Here is a 17540-nt window from a genome sequence, read left to right as displayed (position 1 = left end):
CTTTGCCAGAATGTCAGACCTTTAATGGGCCTCCCCACTGCCTTGGCACAATGTTCTTCCCTCCCCCTTAAACCTGAACCTGCTCTAGTGCATCTACCTCATCCAAGGGAACCATCAACCATCCAGTTTCCAAAGTCATAAAACAGAGTCTTCCTTGACCCTTCCTTTTAGTCACTGTCCGTATTCAGTCAATCCTCACCTCCTATTGATTGGTTCTACCTGCTTCATTTTCTCCTGCGTCCATCTGCTTCTCTTAATTCCTATTGCTACTAAGCTAGACCAGGTCAAGGTACCCTGTAATTCACTCAATATTCTTTTGGACAATGGAAATAAACTTGGGTTTTTTAATGATATCCAAGGAATTATAAATAATCCTTTAACAAACAGCTTATCTTTTAAAGAACAATGAGGTCCTGTGGCCATCTTAAAATATTAAAATGAAGAAATAGAACTAAACTGTTAATAAAAACTGACAAACATGAGCATATCATTTTGTTTCCCTAGATTAAAAAAATGACTCATTCAACTAATATTTACTGAGTACCAAATATATATCAGGCATTTGCTGAACATGGGAAATACTGCAGTGAATAAGCTAGACAAAATCCTGTGTCTATGCATATTATGTTGTAGCAGGGTATACAGACATAGGTTTTTAAAAAATCAATTCAGAAGCAAAAAATCAGAAAACTTTCTATTGAACACTAAAATTTCCAAATTGTTTCAGCTTCTAGCAAAAGCTATTTCTTCAAAATGTTTTTCAATTCATAAAGAGGTCACAACTGATAACTCAATTGTGATTTTTTTCCAGATGTAATAAAATGCAAAAAAGATAGAAGTCCCTCTAGTGCTCAGCAATGTCCACTTTGCATGAACCCTAGGACTTCTAAAGGCAAGCCCTTAGCTATGGTCTCAGCTGCAGCTTTCCAGTGTGCCAAGCCAACCATTGACTCATCCTTGAAATCAAAGAGCCTGACTATTCTGGAAGATAGTGGTTCTGCTTTCATCTCTCCCCAAGGTTTCATGGCACCCTTTGGCTCCCTCATTTTGAATATGACAGATCAGTCTGGAAATGAAGCTAACATGGTCTGCAGTATTCAAAAGCCCTCAAGGACATCACCCATTGCATTCACTGAAGAAAATGACTACATCATGCTAAATACTTCATTTTCAACATTTTTGGTGTGCAACATAGATTACGGTCACATTCAGCCAGTGTGGCAAATTCTGGCTTTGTACAGTGATTCTCCTCTGATACTAGAAAGAAGCCACTTGCTTAGTGAAACACCGCAGCTCTATTACAAATATAAACAGGTGGCTCCTAAGCCTGAAGACATTTTTACCAACATAGGGGCAGATCTCAGAGCAGATCCCTCTTGGTTAATGCAAGACCAAATTTCCTTGCAGCTGAACAGAATTGCCACCACACTCAGTACATTACAGATCCAGTACTCCAGTGATGCTCAAATCACTTTACCAAGAGCAGAGATGAGGCCAGTGAAACACAAATGGACTATGATTTCAAGGGATAACAATACTAAGCTGGAACATACTGTCTTGGTAGGTGGAACCGTTGGCCTGAACTGCCCAGGCCAAGGAGACCCCACCCCACACTTGGAGTGGCTTCTAGCTGATGGAAGTAAAGTGAGAGCCCCTTATGTCAGTGAGGATGGACGGATCCTAATAGACAAAAGTGGAAAATTGGAACTCCAGATGGCTGATAGTTTTGACACAGGCATATATCACTGTATAAGCAGCAATTATGATGATGCAGATATTCTCACCTATAGGATAACTGTGGTAGAACCTTTGGTCGAAGCCTATCAGGAAAATGGGATTCATCACACAGTTTTCATTGGTGAAACACTTGATCTTCCATGCCATTCTACTGGTATCCCAGATGCCTCTATTAGCTGGGTTCTTCCAGGAAACAATGTGCTCTATCAGTCATCAAGAGACAAGAAAGTTCTTAACAATGGCACATTAAGAATATTACAGGTCACCCCGAAAGACCAAGGTTATTATCGCTGTGTGGCAGCCAACCCATCAGGGGTTGATTTTTTGATTTTCCAAGTTTCAGTCAAGATGAAAGGACAAAGGCCCTTGGAACATGATGGAGAAACAGAGGGATCTGGACTTGGTGAGTCCAATCCTACTGCTCATCTTAAGGAGCCACCAGGTGCACAGCTCCGTACATCTGCTCTGATGGAGGCTGAGGTTGGAAAACACACCTCAAGCACAAGTAAGAGGCACAACTATCGGGAATTAATACTCCAGAGACGTGGAGATTCAACACATCGACGTTTTAGGGAGAATAGGAGGCATTTCCCTCCCTCTGCTAGGAGAATTGACCCACAACACTGGGCAGCACTGTTGGAGAAAGCTAAAAAGAATGCTGTGCCAGACAAGCGAGAAAATACCACAGTGAGCCCACCCACAATGGTCACCCAACTCCCAAACATACCTGGTGAAGAAGATGATTCCTCAGGTATGCTCACTCTACATGAGGAATTTATGGTCCTGGCCACTAAAGCTTCGAACCTTCCAGCAAGGACAGTGACTGCTGACTCCAGAACAATATCTGATAGTCCTATGACAAACACAAATTATGGCACAGAATTCTCTCCTGTTGTGAATTCACAAATACTACCACCTGAAGAACCCATAGATTTCAAACTGTCTACTGCTATTAAAACTATAGCCATGTCAAAGAATATAAACCCAACCATGTCAAGCCAAATACAAGGTACAACCAATCAACATTCATCCACTGTCTTTCCACTGCTACTTGGAGCAACTGAACTTCAGGACTCTGACCAGATGGGAAGAGGAAGAGAGCATTTCCAAAGTGCATCCCCAATAACAGTGAGGACTATGATCAAAGATGTCAATGTCAAAATGCTTAGTAGCACCACCAACAAACTATTATTAGAGTCAGTAAATACCACAAATAGTCATCAGACATCTGTAAGAGAAGTCAGTAAGCCCAGGCGCAATCACTTCTATTCTCACACTACTCAAATACTTAGCACCTCCACGTTCCCTTCAGATCCACACACAGCTGCTCATTCTCAGTTTCCAATCCGTAGAAATAGTACAGTTAACATCCCGCTGTTCAGACGCTTTGGGAGGCAGAGGAAAATTGGCGGAAGGGGGCGGATTATCAGCCCATATAGAACTCCAGTTCTCCGACGGCATAGATACAGCATTTTCAGATCAACAACCAGAGGCTCTTCTGAGAAAAGCACTACTGCATTCTCAGCCACAGTGCTCAATGTGACATGTCTGTCCTGTCTTCCCGGGGAGAGGCTCACCACTGCCACAGCAGCATTGTCTTTTCCAAGTGCTGCTCCCATCACCTTCCCCAAAGCTGACATTGCCAGAGTCCCATCAGAAGAGTCTACAACTCTAGTCCAGAATCCACTATTACTACTTGAGAACAAACCCAATGTAGATAGTGAGAAAGCAACACCCACAATAAAATATTTCAGTACTGAAATTTCCCAAGTGACTCCAACTGGGGCAGTCATGACATATGCTCCAACATCCATACCCATGGAAAAAACTCACAAAATAAATGCCGGTTACCCACATGTGTCTAGCACCAATGAAGCTAAAAGAGATTCAGTGATTACATCATCACTTTCAGGTGCTATCACCAAGCCGCCAATGACTATTATAGCCACTGCAAGGTTTTCAAGAAGGAAAATTCCCGGGCATCAGAACTTTGTAAATAACCATAACCCAAAAGGCAGATTAAGGAATCAACATAAAGTTAGTTTACAAAAAAGCACAGCTGTGATGCTTCCTAAAACATCTCCTGCTTTACCCAGAAACAAAGTCTTCCCCTTCCATTTCACCACACTTTCAACAAGTGGGATGCAAATTCCATCTAATACCTTGACTACAACTCACCACACTACCACCAAAACACACAATCCTGGAAGTCTTCCAACAATGAAGGAGCTTCCCTTCCCACCCCTTAACCCTATGCTTCCTAGTATTATAAGCAAAGACTCAAGTACAATAAGCATCATATCAACGCAAACAGCAATACCAGCAACAACTCCTACCTTCCCTGCATCTGTCATCACTTATGAAACCCAAACAGAGAGATCCAGAGCACAAACAATACAAAGAGAACAGGAGCCTCAAAAGAAGAACAGGACTGACCCAAACATCTCTCCAGACCAGAGTTCTGGCTTCACTACATCTACTGCTATGACACCTCCTGTTCTAACCACAGCTGAAACTTCAGTCAAGCCCATTGTCCCGGCACTCACTTATTCCCCACCAGAAAACACAACTGGGATTTCAAGCACAATCAGTTTTCATTCAAGAACTCTTAATCTGACAGATGTGATTGAAGAACTAGCCCAAGCGAGTACTCAGACTTTGAAGAGCACAATTGCTTCTGAAACAACTTTGTCCAGCAAATCACACCAGAGTACCACAACTAGGAAAGCAATCATTAGACACTCAACCATCCCACCATTCCTGAGCAGCAGTGCTACTCTAATGCCAGTTCCCATCTCCCCTCCCTTTACTCAGAGAGCAGTTAGTGACAACGTGGCAACTCCCATTTCCGGGCTTATGACAAATACAGTGGTCAAGCTGCATGAATCCTCAAGGCACAATGCTAAACCACAACAGTTAGTAGCAGAGGTTGCAACATCTCCCAAGGCTCACCCAAATGCCAAGTTCACAAGTGGAACCACTCACTTCATCTACTCTAATCTGTTACATTCTACTCCCATGTCAGCACTAACAACAGTTAAATCACAGAATTCTAGATTAACTCCATCTCCCTGGGCAGAAAATCAATTTTGGCACAAACCATACTCAGAAATTGCTGAAAAAGGCAAAAAGCCAGAAGTAAGCATGTTGGCCACTACAGGCCTGTCAGAGGCCACAACTCTTGCTTCAGATTGGGATGGACAGAAGAATGCAAAGAAGAGTGACTTTGATAAGAAACCAGTTCAAGAAGTAACAACTTCCAAACTCCTTCCCTTTGACTCTTTGTCGAGGTATCTATTTGAAAAGCCCAGAATAGTTGGAGGAAAAGCTGCAAGTTTTACTATTCCAGCTAACTCAGATGCCTTTCTTCCCTGTGAAGCTGTTGGAAATCCCCTGCCCACCATTCATTGGACCAGAGTCCCATCAGGTATTTGAAACTTTTTCTTTACACTTAGTTTTTGTTAGAAAACAAGAAGAAGATTGTTATGTTTTGAGATTAAACATCCGAAGAATCAATATCAGTTTCAAATTTTTCTAAGACATAGAAACTATTAATATCCTCATTTGACACTGGCATATTTTCACTCATCAGAAGGGCTTAAAATACGTTAACTAAGAACATTTTTTGGAATGCCTCAAAAGCTGATTCAAAGTAATATGACTTGAAAAGAGAGACTGGTTATTGTGCTGAACCATCTGGCTTTTAAAGTAAAATTATGTGAATAAAAAAATCCAGGCTGGGCACGGTGGCTCACGCCTGTAATCCCAGCACTTTGGGGAGGCCGAGGCAGGTGGATTACCTGAGGTCAGGAGTTCAGGATCAACCTGGCCAACATGGTGAAACCCCATCTCTACTAAAAAAATACAAAAATTAGCCGGGTGTGGTGGTGGGTGCCTGTAGTCCCAGCTACTCGGGAGGCTGAGACAGAAGAATTGCTTGAACCTGGGAGGCAGAGGTTGCAGTGAGCTAAGATCCCGCCATTGCACTCCAGCCTGGGCGACAAGAGTGAAACTCTGTCTTGATAAAAAAAATAAAATAAAATAATCCAGGAATAATGTTAGTAATCTGAGGACTAGATGTCCTAAAATTTTTTTTTTTTTTTTTTTGGTCTGTCACCCAGGGTGGAGTGCAGTGGTACAATCATGTCTCCAGGGGCTCAAGCGATCCTCCTGAGCCACTTGAGTAGCTGGGACTACAAGTGCACACCACCATACCTAGCTAATATTTCATTTTTTGTTTGTAGAGACAGGGTCTCACTATGTTTCCAGGGCTGGTCTTCAACTCCTGGGCTTAAGTGATTCTCCCACCTCAGCCTCCCAAAGTGTTGGGATTATACAACTGAGCCATAGGGCTGGGCTTTCATTTTAATTTAAACATATTCTTAGTAGCCCAAGAAAATGATAGCTTTATGTTTTCTATCTAAACTTTGATGACCTATAGCAATAATTTTCTTTTTTTCTTCTCAGGACTTGATTTATCTAAGAGGAAACAGAATAGCAGGGTCCAGGTTCTCCCCAATGGTACCCTGTCCATCCAGAGGGTGGAAATTCAGGACCGCGGACAGTACTTGTGTTCTGCATCCAATCTGTTTGGCACAGACCACCTTCATGTCACCTTGTCTGTGGTTTCCTATCCTCCCAGGATCCTGGAGAGACGTACCAAAGAGATCACAGTTCATTCTGGAAGCACTGTGGAACTGAAGTGCAGAGCAGAAGGTAGGCCAAGCCCTACAGTTACCTGGATTCTTGCAAACCAAACAGTAGTCTCAGAATCATCCCAGGGAAGTAGGCAGGCCGTGGTGACGGTTGACGGAACATTGGTCATCCACAATCTCAGTATTTATGACCGTGGCTTTTACAAATGTGTGGTCAGCAACTCAGGTGGCCAGGATTCACTGCTGGTTAAAATACAAGTCATTGCAGCACCACCTGTTATTCTAGAGCAAAGGAGGCAAGTCATTGTAGGCACTTGGGGTGAAAGTTTAAAACTGCCCTGCACTGCAAAAGGAACTCCTCAGCCCAGCGTTTACTGGGTCCTCTCTGATGGCACTGAAGTGAAACCATTACAGTTTACCAATTCCAAGTTGTTCTTATTTTCAAATGGGACTTTGTATATAAGAAACCTAGCCTCTTCAGACAGGGGCACTTATGAATGCATCGCTACCAGTTCCACTGGTTCGGAGCGAAGAGTAGTAATGCTTACAATGGAAGAGCGAGTGACCAGCCCCAGGATAGAAGTTGCATCCCAGAAAAGGAATGAAGTGAATTTTGGGGACAAATTACTGCTGAACTGCTCAGCCACTGGGGAGCCCAAACCCCAAATAATGTGGAGGTTACCATCCAAGGCTGTGGTCGACCAGCAGCATAGGTAAGTGTTTACCTTTGGGTTGGAATTATCTGCTTTATCTATTTAGCTGTACAACTTCTGAAATGGAAAAAGTGACACAATGAAGCTAGCAGCAGTTTGAGAGTACACATGGACTTTGGACATAAAGGAAACCCTCTTGAAAAAAAACTAATCTTTTGAGATCATTTGAATACGAAAACCATTCTTTTCACATGCTTAACTCAAAGGGTCAACTTCTTAGGGTTTTTATATTTTAGGCAAAATAAAAAAAATCTCATTTATCTCCATACATGGCACAGTTTTAAAATAGTAACTGTAGGACAGGCACGGTGGCTCACGCCTGTAATCCTAGCACTTTGGGAGGCTGAGACAGGTGGATCACCTGAGGTCAGGAGTTCAGGACCAGCTCGGCCAACATGGTGAAACCCTATCTCTACTAAAAGTACAAAAAAAAAAAAAAAAAAAAAAATTAGCCAGGCATGGTGGCGGGCGCCTGTAATCCCAGCTGCTTGGGAGGTCGAGGCAGGAGAATTGCTTGAACCTGGGAGGCGGAGGTTGCAGTGAACCGAGATTGCACCACTGCACTCCAGCCTGGGCAACAGAGTGAGACTTTGTCTCAAAAAAAAATAGTAATTGTATAAATATATTCATACTCTCTATAAACAAAACAGAGAAGGGAATTTTTGTGATGCAGTGGAGATTCTGGAGGGAGACACTCCGTTATTTTACTCGTCTGAGTCCCCTATTCGAGATTTTAAACTTCATTATAATCAGTACTTAATTTTTTCTTTCCTAAAATTACAAAGCACTTTGTGAAAGTCACAACATTAAGACCTCCACCAAGTGAAACGTATTCAGGGCCCCCGCATTCTGATGTGATGAGACACATATATACAAATACACACTTTCTCTGGTTTGTTATAGGCATATGAATATATATATTTTTTGAGACAGAGTCTTGCACTGTTGCCCAGGCTCAAGTGCAGTGGCGTGATCTCTGCTCACTGCAAGCTCCGCCTCCCAGGTTCACACCATTCTCCTACCTCAGCCTCCTGAGTAGCTGGGACTACAGGCACCCGCCACCACATCCGGCTAATTTTTTTTATTTTTAGTAGAGACGGAGTTTCACCATGTTAGCCAGGATGGTCTTGATCTCCTGACCTTCTGATCTGCCTGCCTCGGCCTCCCAAAATGCTGGGATTACAGGCATGAGCCACCACGCCCAGCCTCAATATTCATTTTACAGCTGGCTTTCTATATAAATTCTATCTTCAAAAGTCAATAATTATGGCTTATGAGGTTTTTTTTGCAAGTGGCATGACTTTACACAATGGTTTTCCATTACATGACAAAAAAATGAGGATAAGAATTTCCATCTTATATATCTGTTTATTCATTAATAGAAAACATCCATGCAAAAAAAATTACACATAGTAAATGTGAATTTGTACTCATGCTTAGGAGCTGAAGATTTTTTTCTAATGACACGAGTTGATACTGAATACAGCTAATAAATTTAACTTGTGATCTTTAGTTCAAAAGTAAATGTTAATTTTCAAGTTTTTCAAATGTCATCAAAAATCACCTAAATTAAATTGAAATTTGTTTAGATTTAGAATTTTTAAATGCTGAGTTATGAAATTTGAGTTTTGTGCTTTGGAGAGGCTGAAGATGCCTCTGCATTAATCTTTATTAAGAATTCTGTCTTCCACTCTGGGAAACCTTCCATTTTCAAAAGTAAATTGTCTCTCTCAAAAATATTAGTTTATAAAAAGAAACATCAATAGTTCTGTCTCTTATATGTCACAATCTCCAGTTGCATCAGATCTTGGGTGCAGGGGATATCACTCTAAGCCAGTCTTTCTCCAAGGGAAGACCCCCTACCAGTAGCATTAGCATTGCCTGGGAATTTGTTGAATCAGGAGCTCTGATTTTGTTTTAATAAGCAATCTGTTCTTAAAAGCCCTCCAGGTGATTTTGTTGCTAAAATTTGACGCTTGTTTTCAAACTTAATTGTTTATGTTAGCTGGGAAGTTTTTTAAAGAGTGGATTTCTATATCCTTGGCGAGACCTATTGAAGCAGAATTTCAGGAAACCGAAGCCAGGAAATATGCATCTTAAACTCGGCCCATGTAATTCTAATGCAGCTGATGAGGGATCTTCATTGAGAACCAAGTTAGAACAGTGGTTCTTTGCTGCACATGGAAACCTTTAATCTGGAAAATTTTAAGAATCCTGATGCCCAAGCCATGCTCCACACATACTAAGTCAAATTCTGGAGGTGAGACCCAGATATCAGTATTATTTTAAACTCCACAAGTGTTTTAATGTTTAGCCAAGTTTAAGAACCAAAACTTTTAGAAAGCATTAGGAAGGAATGCCAGTATAGCATGGTGGAAAGCATAAGGCTTGAGAACCAGCCCTGTGACCTAATGCAAGTTGCTAAATCTCTCTAAATACCAATTTTTCAGCTGTATAGCGAGGGAATTTTCGATTAAACAACCAGTGCAAAGCACCTGGCAGTTTCCCTTCCTTTTAAGTGTATTTGTATTGATTTTACCTTGGTTTATATGCCAGAGAACTTCCTTTTCCATACTTGGGGAAAAAAAAAAAACTTTCTCTAATATTTTACTATAATACTTTCCATACTTACCTTTGCTGGAGAATAACAATGACTTGATGGCTGGGTGTGGTGGTTCACGCTTGTCATTCCAGCACTTTGGGAGACCAAAGCGGGAGGATCGCTGGAACCCAGAAGTTGGAGACCAGCCTTGGCAACACAGTGAGACCCTGTCTCTACAAAAAATAAAAAAATTAGGAGGGCATAGTGGTGTGTGTCTGTAGTCCCAGCTACTCAGAGGTTGAGGTGGGTGGATTGCTTGAACCTGGGAGGTTGAGACTGCAGTGAGCCGTGATCTCACCACTGCACTCTAGCCTGGGCTCCAGAGTAAGACCCTGTCTCAAAAAAATATAAATAAGTAAATAGAAAATAGGAGAGAGAGAAATGACTTGAGGCTGTTTGACTTGGTTAGCACTTATGCTATGAAAACAGTTTTTACTTTTCTCTCCAGTTTTATCTACCTGCTTAGCCCATGTTGCCCAAAAATAAGAAAGACGTTTTCTCATATAGGTATCCCTGATAGCACTTTTAGCACCAGTTGAGTCTCCACTGGTCTAAAAAAGTAGATTTAGTTTTACCAGGAAAGATCTGCCATCTGGTGGTTAAATTTGGTAATGGTAGGCTGTGCAGCCACTGTACATCTGGAGAAAAATGGTATTCCACACAGCTCAATCTAGTGCAAAAACCAGTCACTCTACAGCTGCCCATAGAGGGCAGATGCTGCAACAACCTTCTAAGGAATCTTGCGTTGGTATTCTCTTTATAACAAAGTAAAAATTTTTTTCTAAAACAGAGTTTCATTTTTGTCACCCAGACTAGAGTGTAGTGGTGCCATCTCGGCTCACTGCAACCCCAGCCTCCTGGGTTCAAGCGATTCTCAAGCCTTAGCGTCCCGAATAGCTGGGATTACAGGCATGTGCCATCATGCTCAGCTAATTTTTTGTATTTTTAGTAGAGATGGGGTTTTGCCGTGTTGGCCAGGCTAGTCTCAAACTCCTGTCCTCAAGTGATCTGCCCACATTGGCCTCCCAAAATGCTGGGATTACAGGTGTGAGCCACTGTGCCCAGCCAAAGTAGAATTTATTTTCTAACCAAATGATTCAATAATTGTTTTGTTACTAATAACTTTTTAGAAAGTATCATCTGGCATCTTTTCTGAGCAACTGAGTTTACCTACATATATTACAAAATGACCATGTTTGTGGATCCATTTAGTTTACTTGATATGTGAAATGGTCAAGGAAGTCATGGTGTCTAGAAATCCCATATTTCTAGCACGTCGCTCATCATTAAGATTTTTTTTAAAAAAATTACTATGTAACAGATTCATTTGAATTCCATCTGAGAAATACTTATTTGCACTAAATTATACCTGTTCAATTAGATAATTTCATCTTTCAGCAAATGGCTTAGAAGACAATAAGCTGGTAGTAATTTTATTTTTTATTGCGACAATTTAAAGCTAATCACACACACAAAAACAGGTAACTATGAGGTGATGGATATGCTAGTTAATCGTGGTCATTTCTACCTCTCTCTCTATATATATATACCTCAAAATGTGTATATATATATATATATATATATATATATATATATATATATACCTCAAAATGTGTGTATATATATACCTCAAAATGTGTGTATATATATATATATACCTCAAAATGTGTGTATATATATATATATATACCTCAAAATGTGTGTATATATATATATACACCTCAAAATGTGTGTGTATATATATATATATACCTCAAAATGTGTATATACACACCTCAAAATGTATATATATATATACACCTCAAAATGTATATATATATATACACCTCAAAATGTATATACATATATATATATACCTCAAAATGTCATGTTCTACACCTCAAAGATACACAATTTTCATTGGTCATGCTTCTATAAAGCTGGGGCAGAGGGAGGCAATCCTGAGTAAAACAGTTTCCCTCATTGCTAACAGCTGCACACTCAAATGAATCTCTTTTCTCCTTAGAGTGGGCAGCCGTATCCATGTCTACCCAAATGGATCCCTGTTTATTGGATCAGTAACAGAAAAAGACAGTGGTGTCTACTTGTGTGTGGCAAGAAACAAAATGGGGGATGATCTGATACTGATGCATGTCAGCCTGAGACTGAAACCTGCCAAAATTGACCACAAGCAGTATTTTAGAAAGCAAGTGCTCCATGGGAAAGATTTCCAAGTAGATTGCAAAGCTTCCGGTTCCCCAGTGCCAGAGATATCTTGGAGTTTGCCCGATGGAACCACGATCAACAATGCAATGCAAGCCGATGACAATGGCCACAGGACCAGGAGATACACCCTTTTCAACAATGGAACTTTATACTTCAACAAAGTTGGGGCAGCGGAGGAAGGAGATTATACTTGCTATGCCCAGAACACCCTAGGGAAAGATGAAATGAAGGTCCACTTAACAGTTATAACGGCTGCTCCCCGGATAAGGCAGAGTAACAAAACCAGCAAGAGAATCAAAGCTGGAGACACAGCTGTCCTTGACTGTGAGGTCACTGGGGATCCCAAACCAAAAATATTTTGGTTGCTGCCTTCCAATGACATGATTTCCTTCTCCATTGATAGGTACACATTTCATGCCAATGGGTCTTTGACCATCAACAAAGTGAAACTGCTCGATTCTGGAGAGTACGTATGTGTAGCCCGAAATCCCAGTGGGGATGACACCAAAATGTACAAACTGGATGTTGTCTCTAAACCTCCATTAATCAATGGTCTGTATACAAACAGAACTGTTATTAAAGCCACAGCTGTGAGACATTCCAAAAAACACTTTGATTGCAGAGCTGAAGGGACACCATCTCCTGAAGTCATGTGGATCATGCCAGACAATATTTTCCTCACAGCCCCATACTATGGAAGCAGAATCACAGTCCATAAAAATGGAACCTTGGAAATTAGGAATGTGAGGCTTTCAGATTCAGCCGATTTTATCTGTATGGCCCGAAATGAAGGTGGAGAGAGCGTGTTGGTAGTGCAGTTAGAAGTACTGGAAATGCTGAGAAGACCGACATTCAGAAATCCATTTAATGAAAAAATAGTTGCCCAGTTGGGAAAGTCCACAGCATTGAATTGCTCTGTTGATGGTAATCCACCACCTGAAATAATCTGGATTTTACCAAATGGCACACGATTTTCCAATGGACCACAAAGTTATCAGTATCTGATAGCAAGCAATGGTTCTTTTATCATTTCTAAAACAACTCGGGAGGATGCAGGAAAATATCGCTGTGCAGCTAGGAATAAAGTTGGCTATATTGAGAAATTAGTCATATTAGAAATCGGCCAGAAGCCAGTTATTCTTACCTATGCACCAGGGACAGTAAAAGGCATCAGTGGAGAATCTCTATCGCTGCATTGTGTGTCTGATGGAATACCTAAGCCAAATATCAAATGGACTATGCCAAGTGGTTATGCAGTAGACAGGCCTCAAATTAATGGGAAATACATATTGCATGACAATGGCACCTTAGTCATCAAAGAAGCAACAGCTTATGACAGAGGAAACTATATCTGTAAGGCTCAAAATAGTGTTGGTCATACACTGATTACTGTTCCAGTAATGATTGTAGCCTACCCTCCCCGAATTACAAATCGTCCACCCAGGAGTATTGTCACCAGGACAGGGGCAGCTTTTCAGCTCCACTGTGTGGCCCTGGGAGTTCCTAAGCCGGAAATCATGTGGGAGATGCCTGACCACTCCCTTCTCTCAACGGCAAGTAAAGAGAGGACACATGGAAGTGAGCAGCTTCACTTACAAGGTACCCTAGTCATTCAGAATCCCCAAACCTCCGATTCTGGGATATACAAATGCACAGCAAAGAATCCACTTGGTAGTGATTATGCAGCAACGTATATTCAAGTAATCTGACATGGAATAAAGTCAACATCTGGGCAGAATTTATTTTTTGGAAGAAGTAAGTTTAATCAAAGGCAGCCATAGGCATGTAAATGAATTTGAATACATTTACAGTATTAAATTTACAATGAACATGCAAAATAAAAGGACTTGTAAATAAATGCATTATGAACTGATGGTACTGATTTCTTTAATGGATCTCAAAACAAACTTTTAAGGCACTTTTATTTTGCCAACAAATAACAATAAACATTAAAACGGTCCCCTATAAAATAACAAATGGCTAATGTACCTGAATTTTTCAGTAAAAAAATGAACTTTTAATACCAGTTGCCTAGTGTCCACCTCCTATCAATCAATGTTAAAAGCATGGCACTCAGAACAGAGACAATGGAAAATATTAAATCTGCAATCTTTATGTAAATTTACCATCCTGATGTATAAATATTTTGTGGTTTATAAATCTTTTTGCTAAAACCTACAGAAAATAAGCACTGAACTGTCTTGATTATGATTCACCATTTGTTCACAATGAAAATTTTCATTGATGGGGAATACAAAAATGTTTTAATAACTGCATTTAAAAATAAATGCAGGCTCACTTTTCCACATGTAAAAAGCAATGTAATACCTGCACATCATAAAATGTGAAGAGGGTTGATTATTTATTTTTGTCCAAATACACCCATTAAAAAGGTTTTAAAACTACAATGAAACTTCTTTATAACTTCAAAATCTAGCTCAGGCACCCCTGGTTTGGAGCTGTTTGTTTATAGGAAAATTTTTCTGAGGAGGAATCGTTGCTCTATAAGCATTTCATTTCATTAATTCTTTATGGGATGGGAAAATGCTTGGGAGGGTCTAGATCTATTATATATAATGAAGTTTCACTGTATTTAAAAATCTGATCAATCCTACACAAAATGTTGTGTTTTTGTAATTCACTGAATTTATATTACATGCTTAATAATTCAACCTGAATTAATTTGGGGAATATTATATGATTGATCTTATCTAAATCTAGGGGTGGGGTTTTCCAGTGTAATTTCTCCAGCATCTATTCAAACATTCACCTAGTACTTAATTATAGGAGCTTTATAAATGGGGGAAAAATGCCATAGGTCTTAGATATCTCAGTGCACAAAACCGAGAATTATTACTAATATGTTAGCCCCTGCCAATCATTTGAGACATGTGGAATAGCGCCCTTGGGTTTTCATCACACTGACTTTCAGCTAGCCCCATTTAAGCCTAAAATGTGACCTGGTTGCAACTTACTTATGTCTGATGTTTGTTAGTACCCTGTGGCTGGAAGTGGTCAAAGATACGCATTGAAATTGATCTCCTCTACTTCCAGGCCAAGAAGGGTAAATGCAGTGACAAATGCAACCCTATTAGGAAAAAGCCTACAGTGTAAACAAGAGCGTCTATGGGTTTCTTATATCCAAGAATTGTGATTGATAGGTATAGCTGACTCCATTTGATTTCAAGGTCTTGTCTTTAAGGGGAGCTGGGGTCTCCATCTTATTCTAAGATGATTTCCTCTGGTAAGGTAAAGTACCAGGTTCTGCCACAGGGCTTTCCCTTGTGACCATCTTAATGCAAAAGAATGCATTTGCAAGAAAAGAAAAGAAAGAAAAAAAGCCTCTCAAGATACAGAATTAACAGGGAGAAAATCTGAAGACTAAAGTAATTCTAGTTATTTTCTTTATAATGTGCAGGGGTAAAACAGCACTCCTCAACTTTCAATAGAATCTTGGAATTAGAGTCGTAGCATAACTTCCTCACCTAAAAAAAGAACAAAGATATATGCCCCACGGCTTTCATGTGCAAAATGATTAATAATTTAACTCACCTCTGCAAAGTATAAAGTGCATACAAATGCTATGCAATTATAACACTCATTCTTAAAACAGTATTACTGTTGTTTGCAATGCTGAGCTACAAAATATATGGTTCAAACTGAACTGGCAAAGAAATTTGGAAAGAAATAACAAACATGGAACATGACTCACTCACTAGGCACAACATTCACATTTCGGTTGTTTTGCCAATGCAGTCATTATACAGATAGATAGATTACTTTGAAGAAAACAACTTCATTAGCTTATCTTAAGTATGATTCTTGAGAGGAAAAAATCTGATACACAAAACCAGCAAAAATGTGTACAGATACATCTTCTGAAAGCAGATAGACTATTAATTTAGTGAAAAGAATGGTTTTTAATGTTTTGGCAAAGTCTTTTCCAGCCCAGAGTAAACACAAAATGGGCAGGCTGGAGTGAAATATTTTCACAGTGTACAAAGCAGTTCACATGGATGTTGCCACAGCAAAGTAAGCTGACGTGTATTTGAGGTCATTTGCATGAGTCAAACTTTGCAATGAGTAACTCACCTAGGAAGATATAAATTATTTATATATAATGATTTGCAAAAGAAAATGTCTACTAAAGTTGTACTAGCTACATTTTAAAAAAGTAGATTTACATGGTCTGCTCATTATAGACAAGTCTATTCACAGTATGCTTGACTATATGTAAAATCATATGGCAAAAGAAGATGAAATAACAGAGAACATGGGAAAATATCCCCCACATATGTTTTAAAATGCCCTGCAATTTTCACATTCAAAATTTTATGCATCTAAATCTAAAAAAATATTATATGGAATACTCTTAAGTTACACAAACTGATAATTTACTGGTTTCTTTTTTACTCTAATAGCAAATTACCACATACTTGAACAAAGTTAAAATAGTTACTATTTCTTTATAATAAATTTGATGTGTAATTTACTTGTGCTTTTTGCACCAATTTATAAATACAGTATATGCAATACACAACCAAGACTGACACTGACAGTAATAATTAAATTCAAAATAGCAAATACTTACCATACAAAATAAACAGCAAATACACCTTTTATGAAAACCAGAGCCTTCTGGACTTTGGGGCCAGATTCTCTGGAAACCATGTCAAGTGTGAGCACTGGAATCTCAAGCCAGCTACTGGATTTTTTTTCCCCTTAAGGTGGCATAAGGTTCAAGAGAACCAAAACTGGCAAAAAATAGTTGGGACGATTCCACTGCAGTTCTTTCAGGCCTTTAGGATTTACATGTTGTACCTTCACAATGACTCTCATCGATGATCTTGCCTCAAAACAAATTTGAGTACAGCTACTTCTAACAGGTTTCCGCACATCTTAGGGCGGCTCTCAAAGAAACCTTGGTTTAGGTTCTTGGTTTAAGAAGTTTAAGTACTAAGCAACAATCTGTTTCAGCACCTTTTGACCACAACAAAAGCGAAGTCCTACATAAATAAGAACAAAGTTTATAAAGTGCTTATGAGATTACAAACATTTCAAATTAGAGCGATGCAAATAAATGTCCGTTTCACCATCACCGGTGAATGCAGAATAAACAGGCCCTGTTTCTGTCAAGATCTGGCATGCCTTTCAAATCAGTAGTTTGGTCCAGCACAGTTTGGAAAATAAAAAAAAAAAAAACTTCATCATTAATGAATGAAATACATAAATACTTTAAATCCATCATAATCCACTCTTTCTAGAAATGTGAGATTCAAAAAAAGCACCAATTTCAAAAGGTCTGCTAGCACACTCTTCCGGGAGTAGGCCTGCCTGCATGATTCACATTTGTAAACCTACTTTAAAGGTGAATTCAACAAAATCAAACCACAACTTCTCCTTGGCTTTTTGTTTAAATACCTTTTTTTTTTTTTGTGAGATGTAGCATAAAATATAGTAAAATGTCAAAGAAATGAAAAAACAAAGGGACATTTTTAAGATGACTAATGCATTAAATTTGATTTTCTGTTTTTCAGTGCAAACATAAAACGTCATGTCTTCTCCTCTTGCAGATTCAGAAGTGTGAAGGATGCCCATACGGAGTTACTCCTTGCTGTGGCTGGTTGC

General features: G+C 39.5%; 2 protein-coding genes across 10 annotated transcripts in view; one reads left to right on the top strand and one right to left on the bottom strand.

Annotated features, from left to right (window-relative positions):
- Positions 1 to 14998, top strand: part of IGSF10 (immunoglobulin superfamily member 10) — a 25917-nt gene extending 10919 nt beyond the window's left edge. Inside the window, exons 5-7 of the mRNA XM_002814190.5 lie at positions 812 to 5164; positions 6205 to 7105; positions 11713 to 14998. Coding sequence (XP_002814236.4) covers positions 812 to 5164; positions 6205 to 7105; positions 11713 to 13621 — 7163 coding nt within the window. The 3' untranslated portion in view covers positions 13622 to 14998. The remainder of the gene's footprint in view (positions 1 to 811; positions 5165 to 6204; positions 7106 to 11712) is intronic.
- MED12L (mediator complex subunit 12L) overlaps positions 13629 to 17540 on the bottom strand; it is a 343992-nt gene continuing 340080 nt past the window's right edge. For 8 of the 9 annotated variants that reach the window (XM_054552827.2, XM_054552829.2, XM_054552832.2 and 5 more), the window contains one exon: positions 13629 to 17540. In XM_054552827.2, coding sequence (XP_054408802.2) covers positions 17488 to 17540 — 53 coding nt within the window. In that variant the 3' untranslated portion in view covers positions 13629 to 17487. The other variant, XR_010139264.1, reaches the window with a different exon arrangement.

Source organism: Pongo abelii, chromosome 2, assembly GCF_028885655.2.
Source record: "Pongo abelii isolate AG06213 chromosome 2, NHGRI_mPonAbe1-v2.0_pri, whole genome shotgun sequence".
Lineage (NCBI taxonomy): Eukaryota > Metazoa > Chordata > Mammalia > Primates > Hominidae > Pongo > Pongo abelii.
The sequence above is the reverse complement of the archived record's forward strand: the minus strand, read 5'-3'. Positions and strand labels throughout refer to the sequence as shown.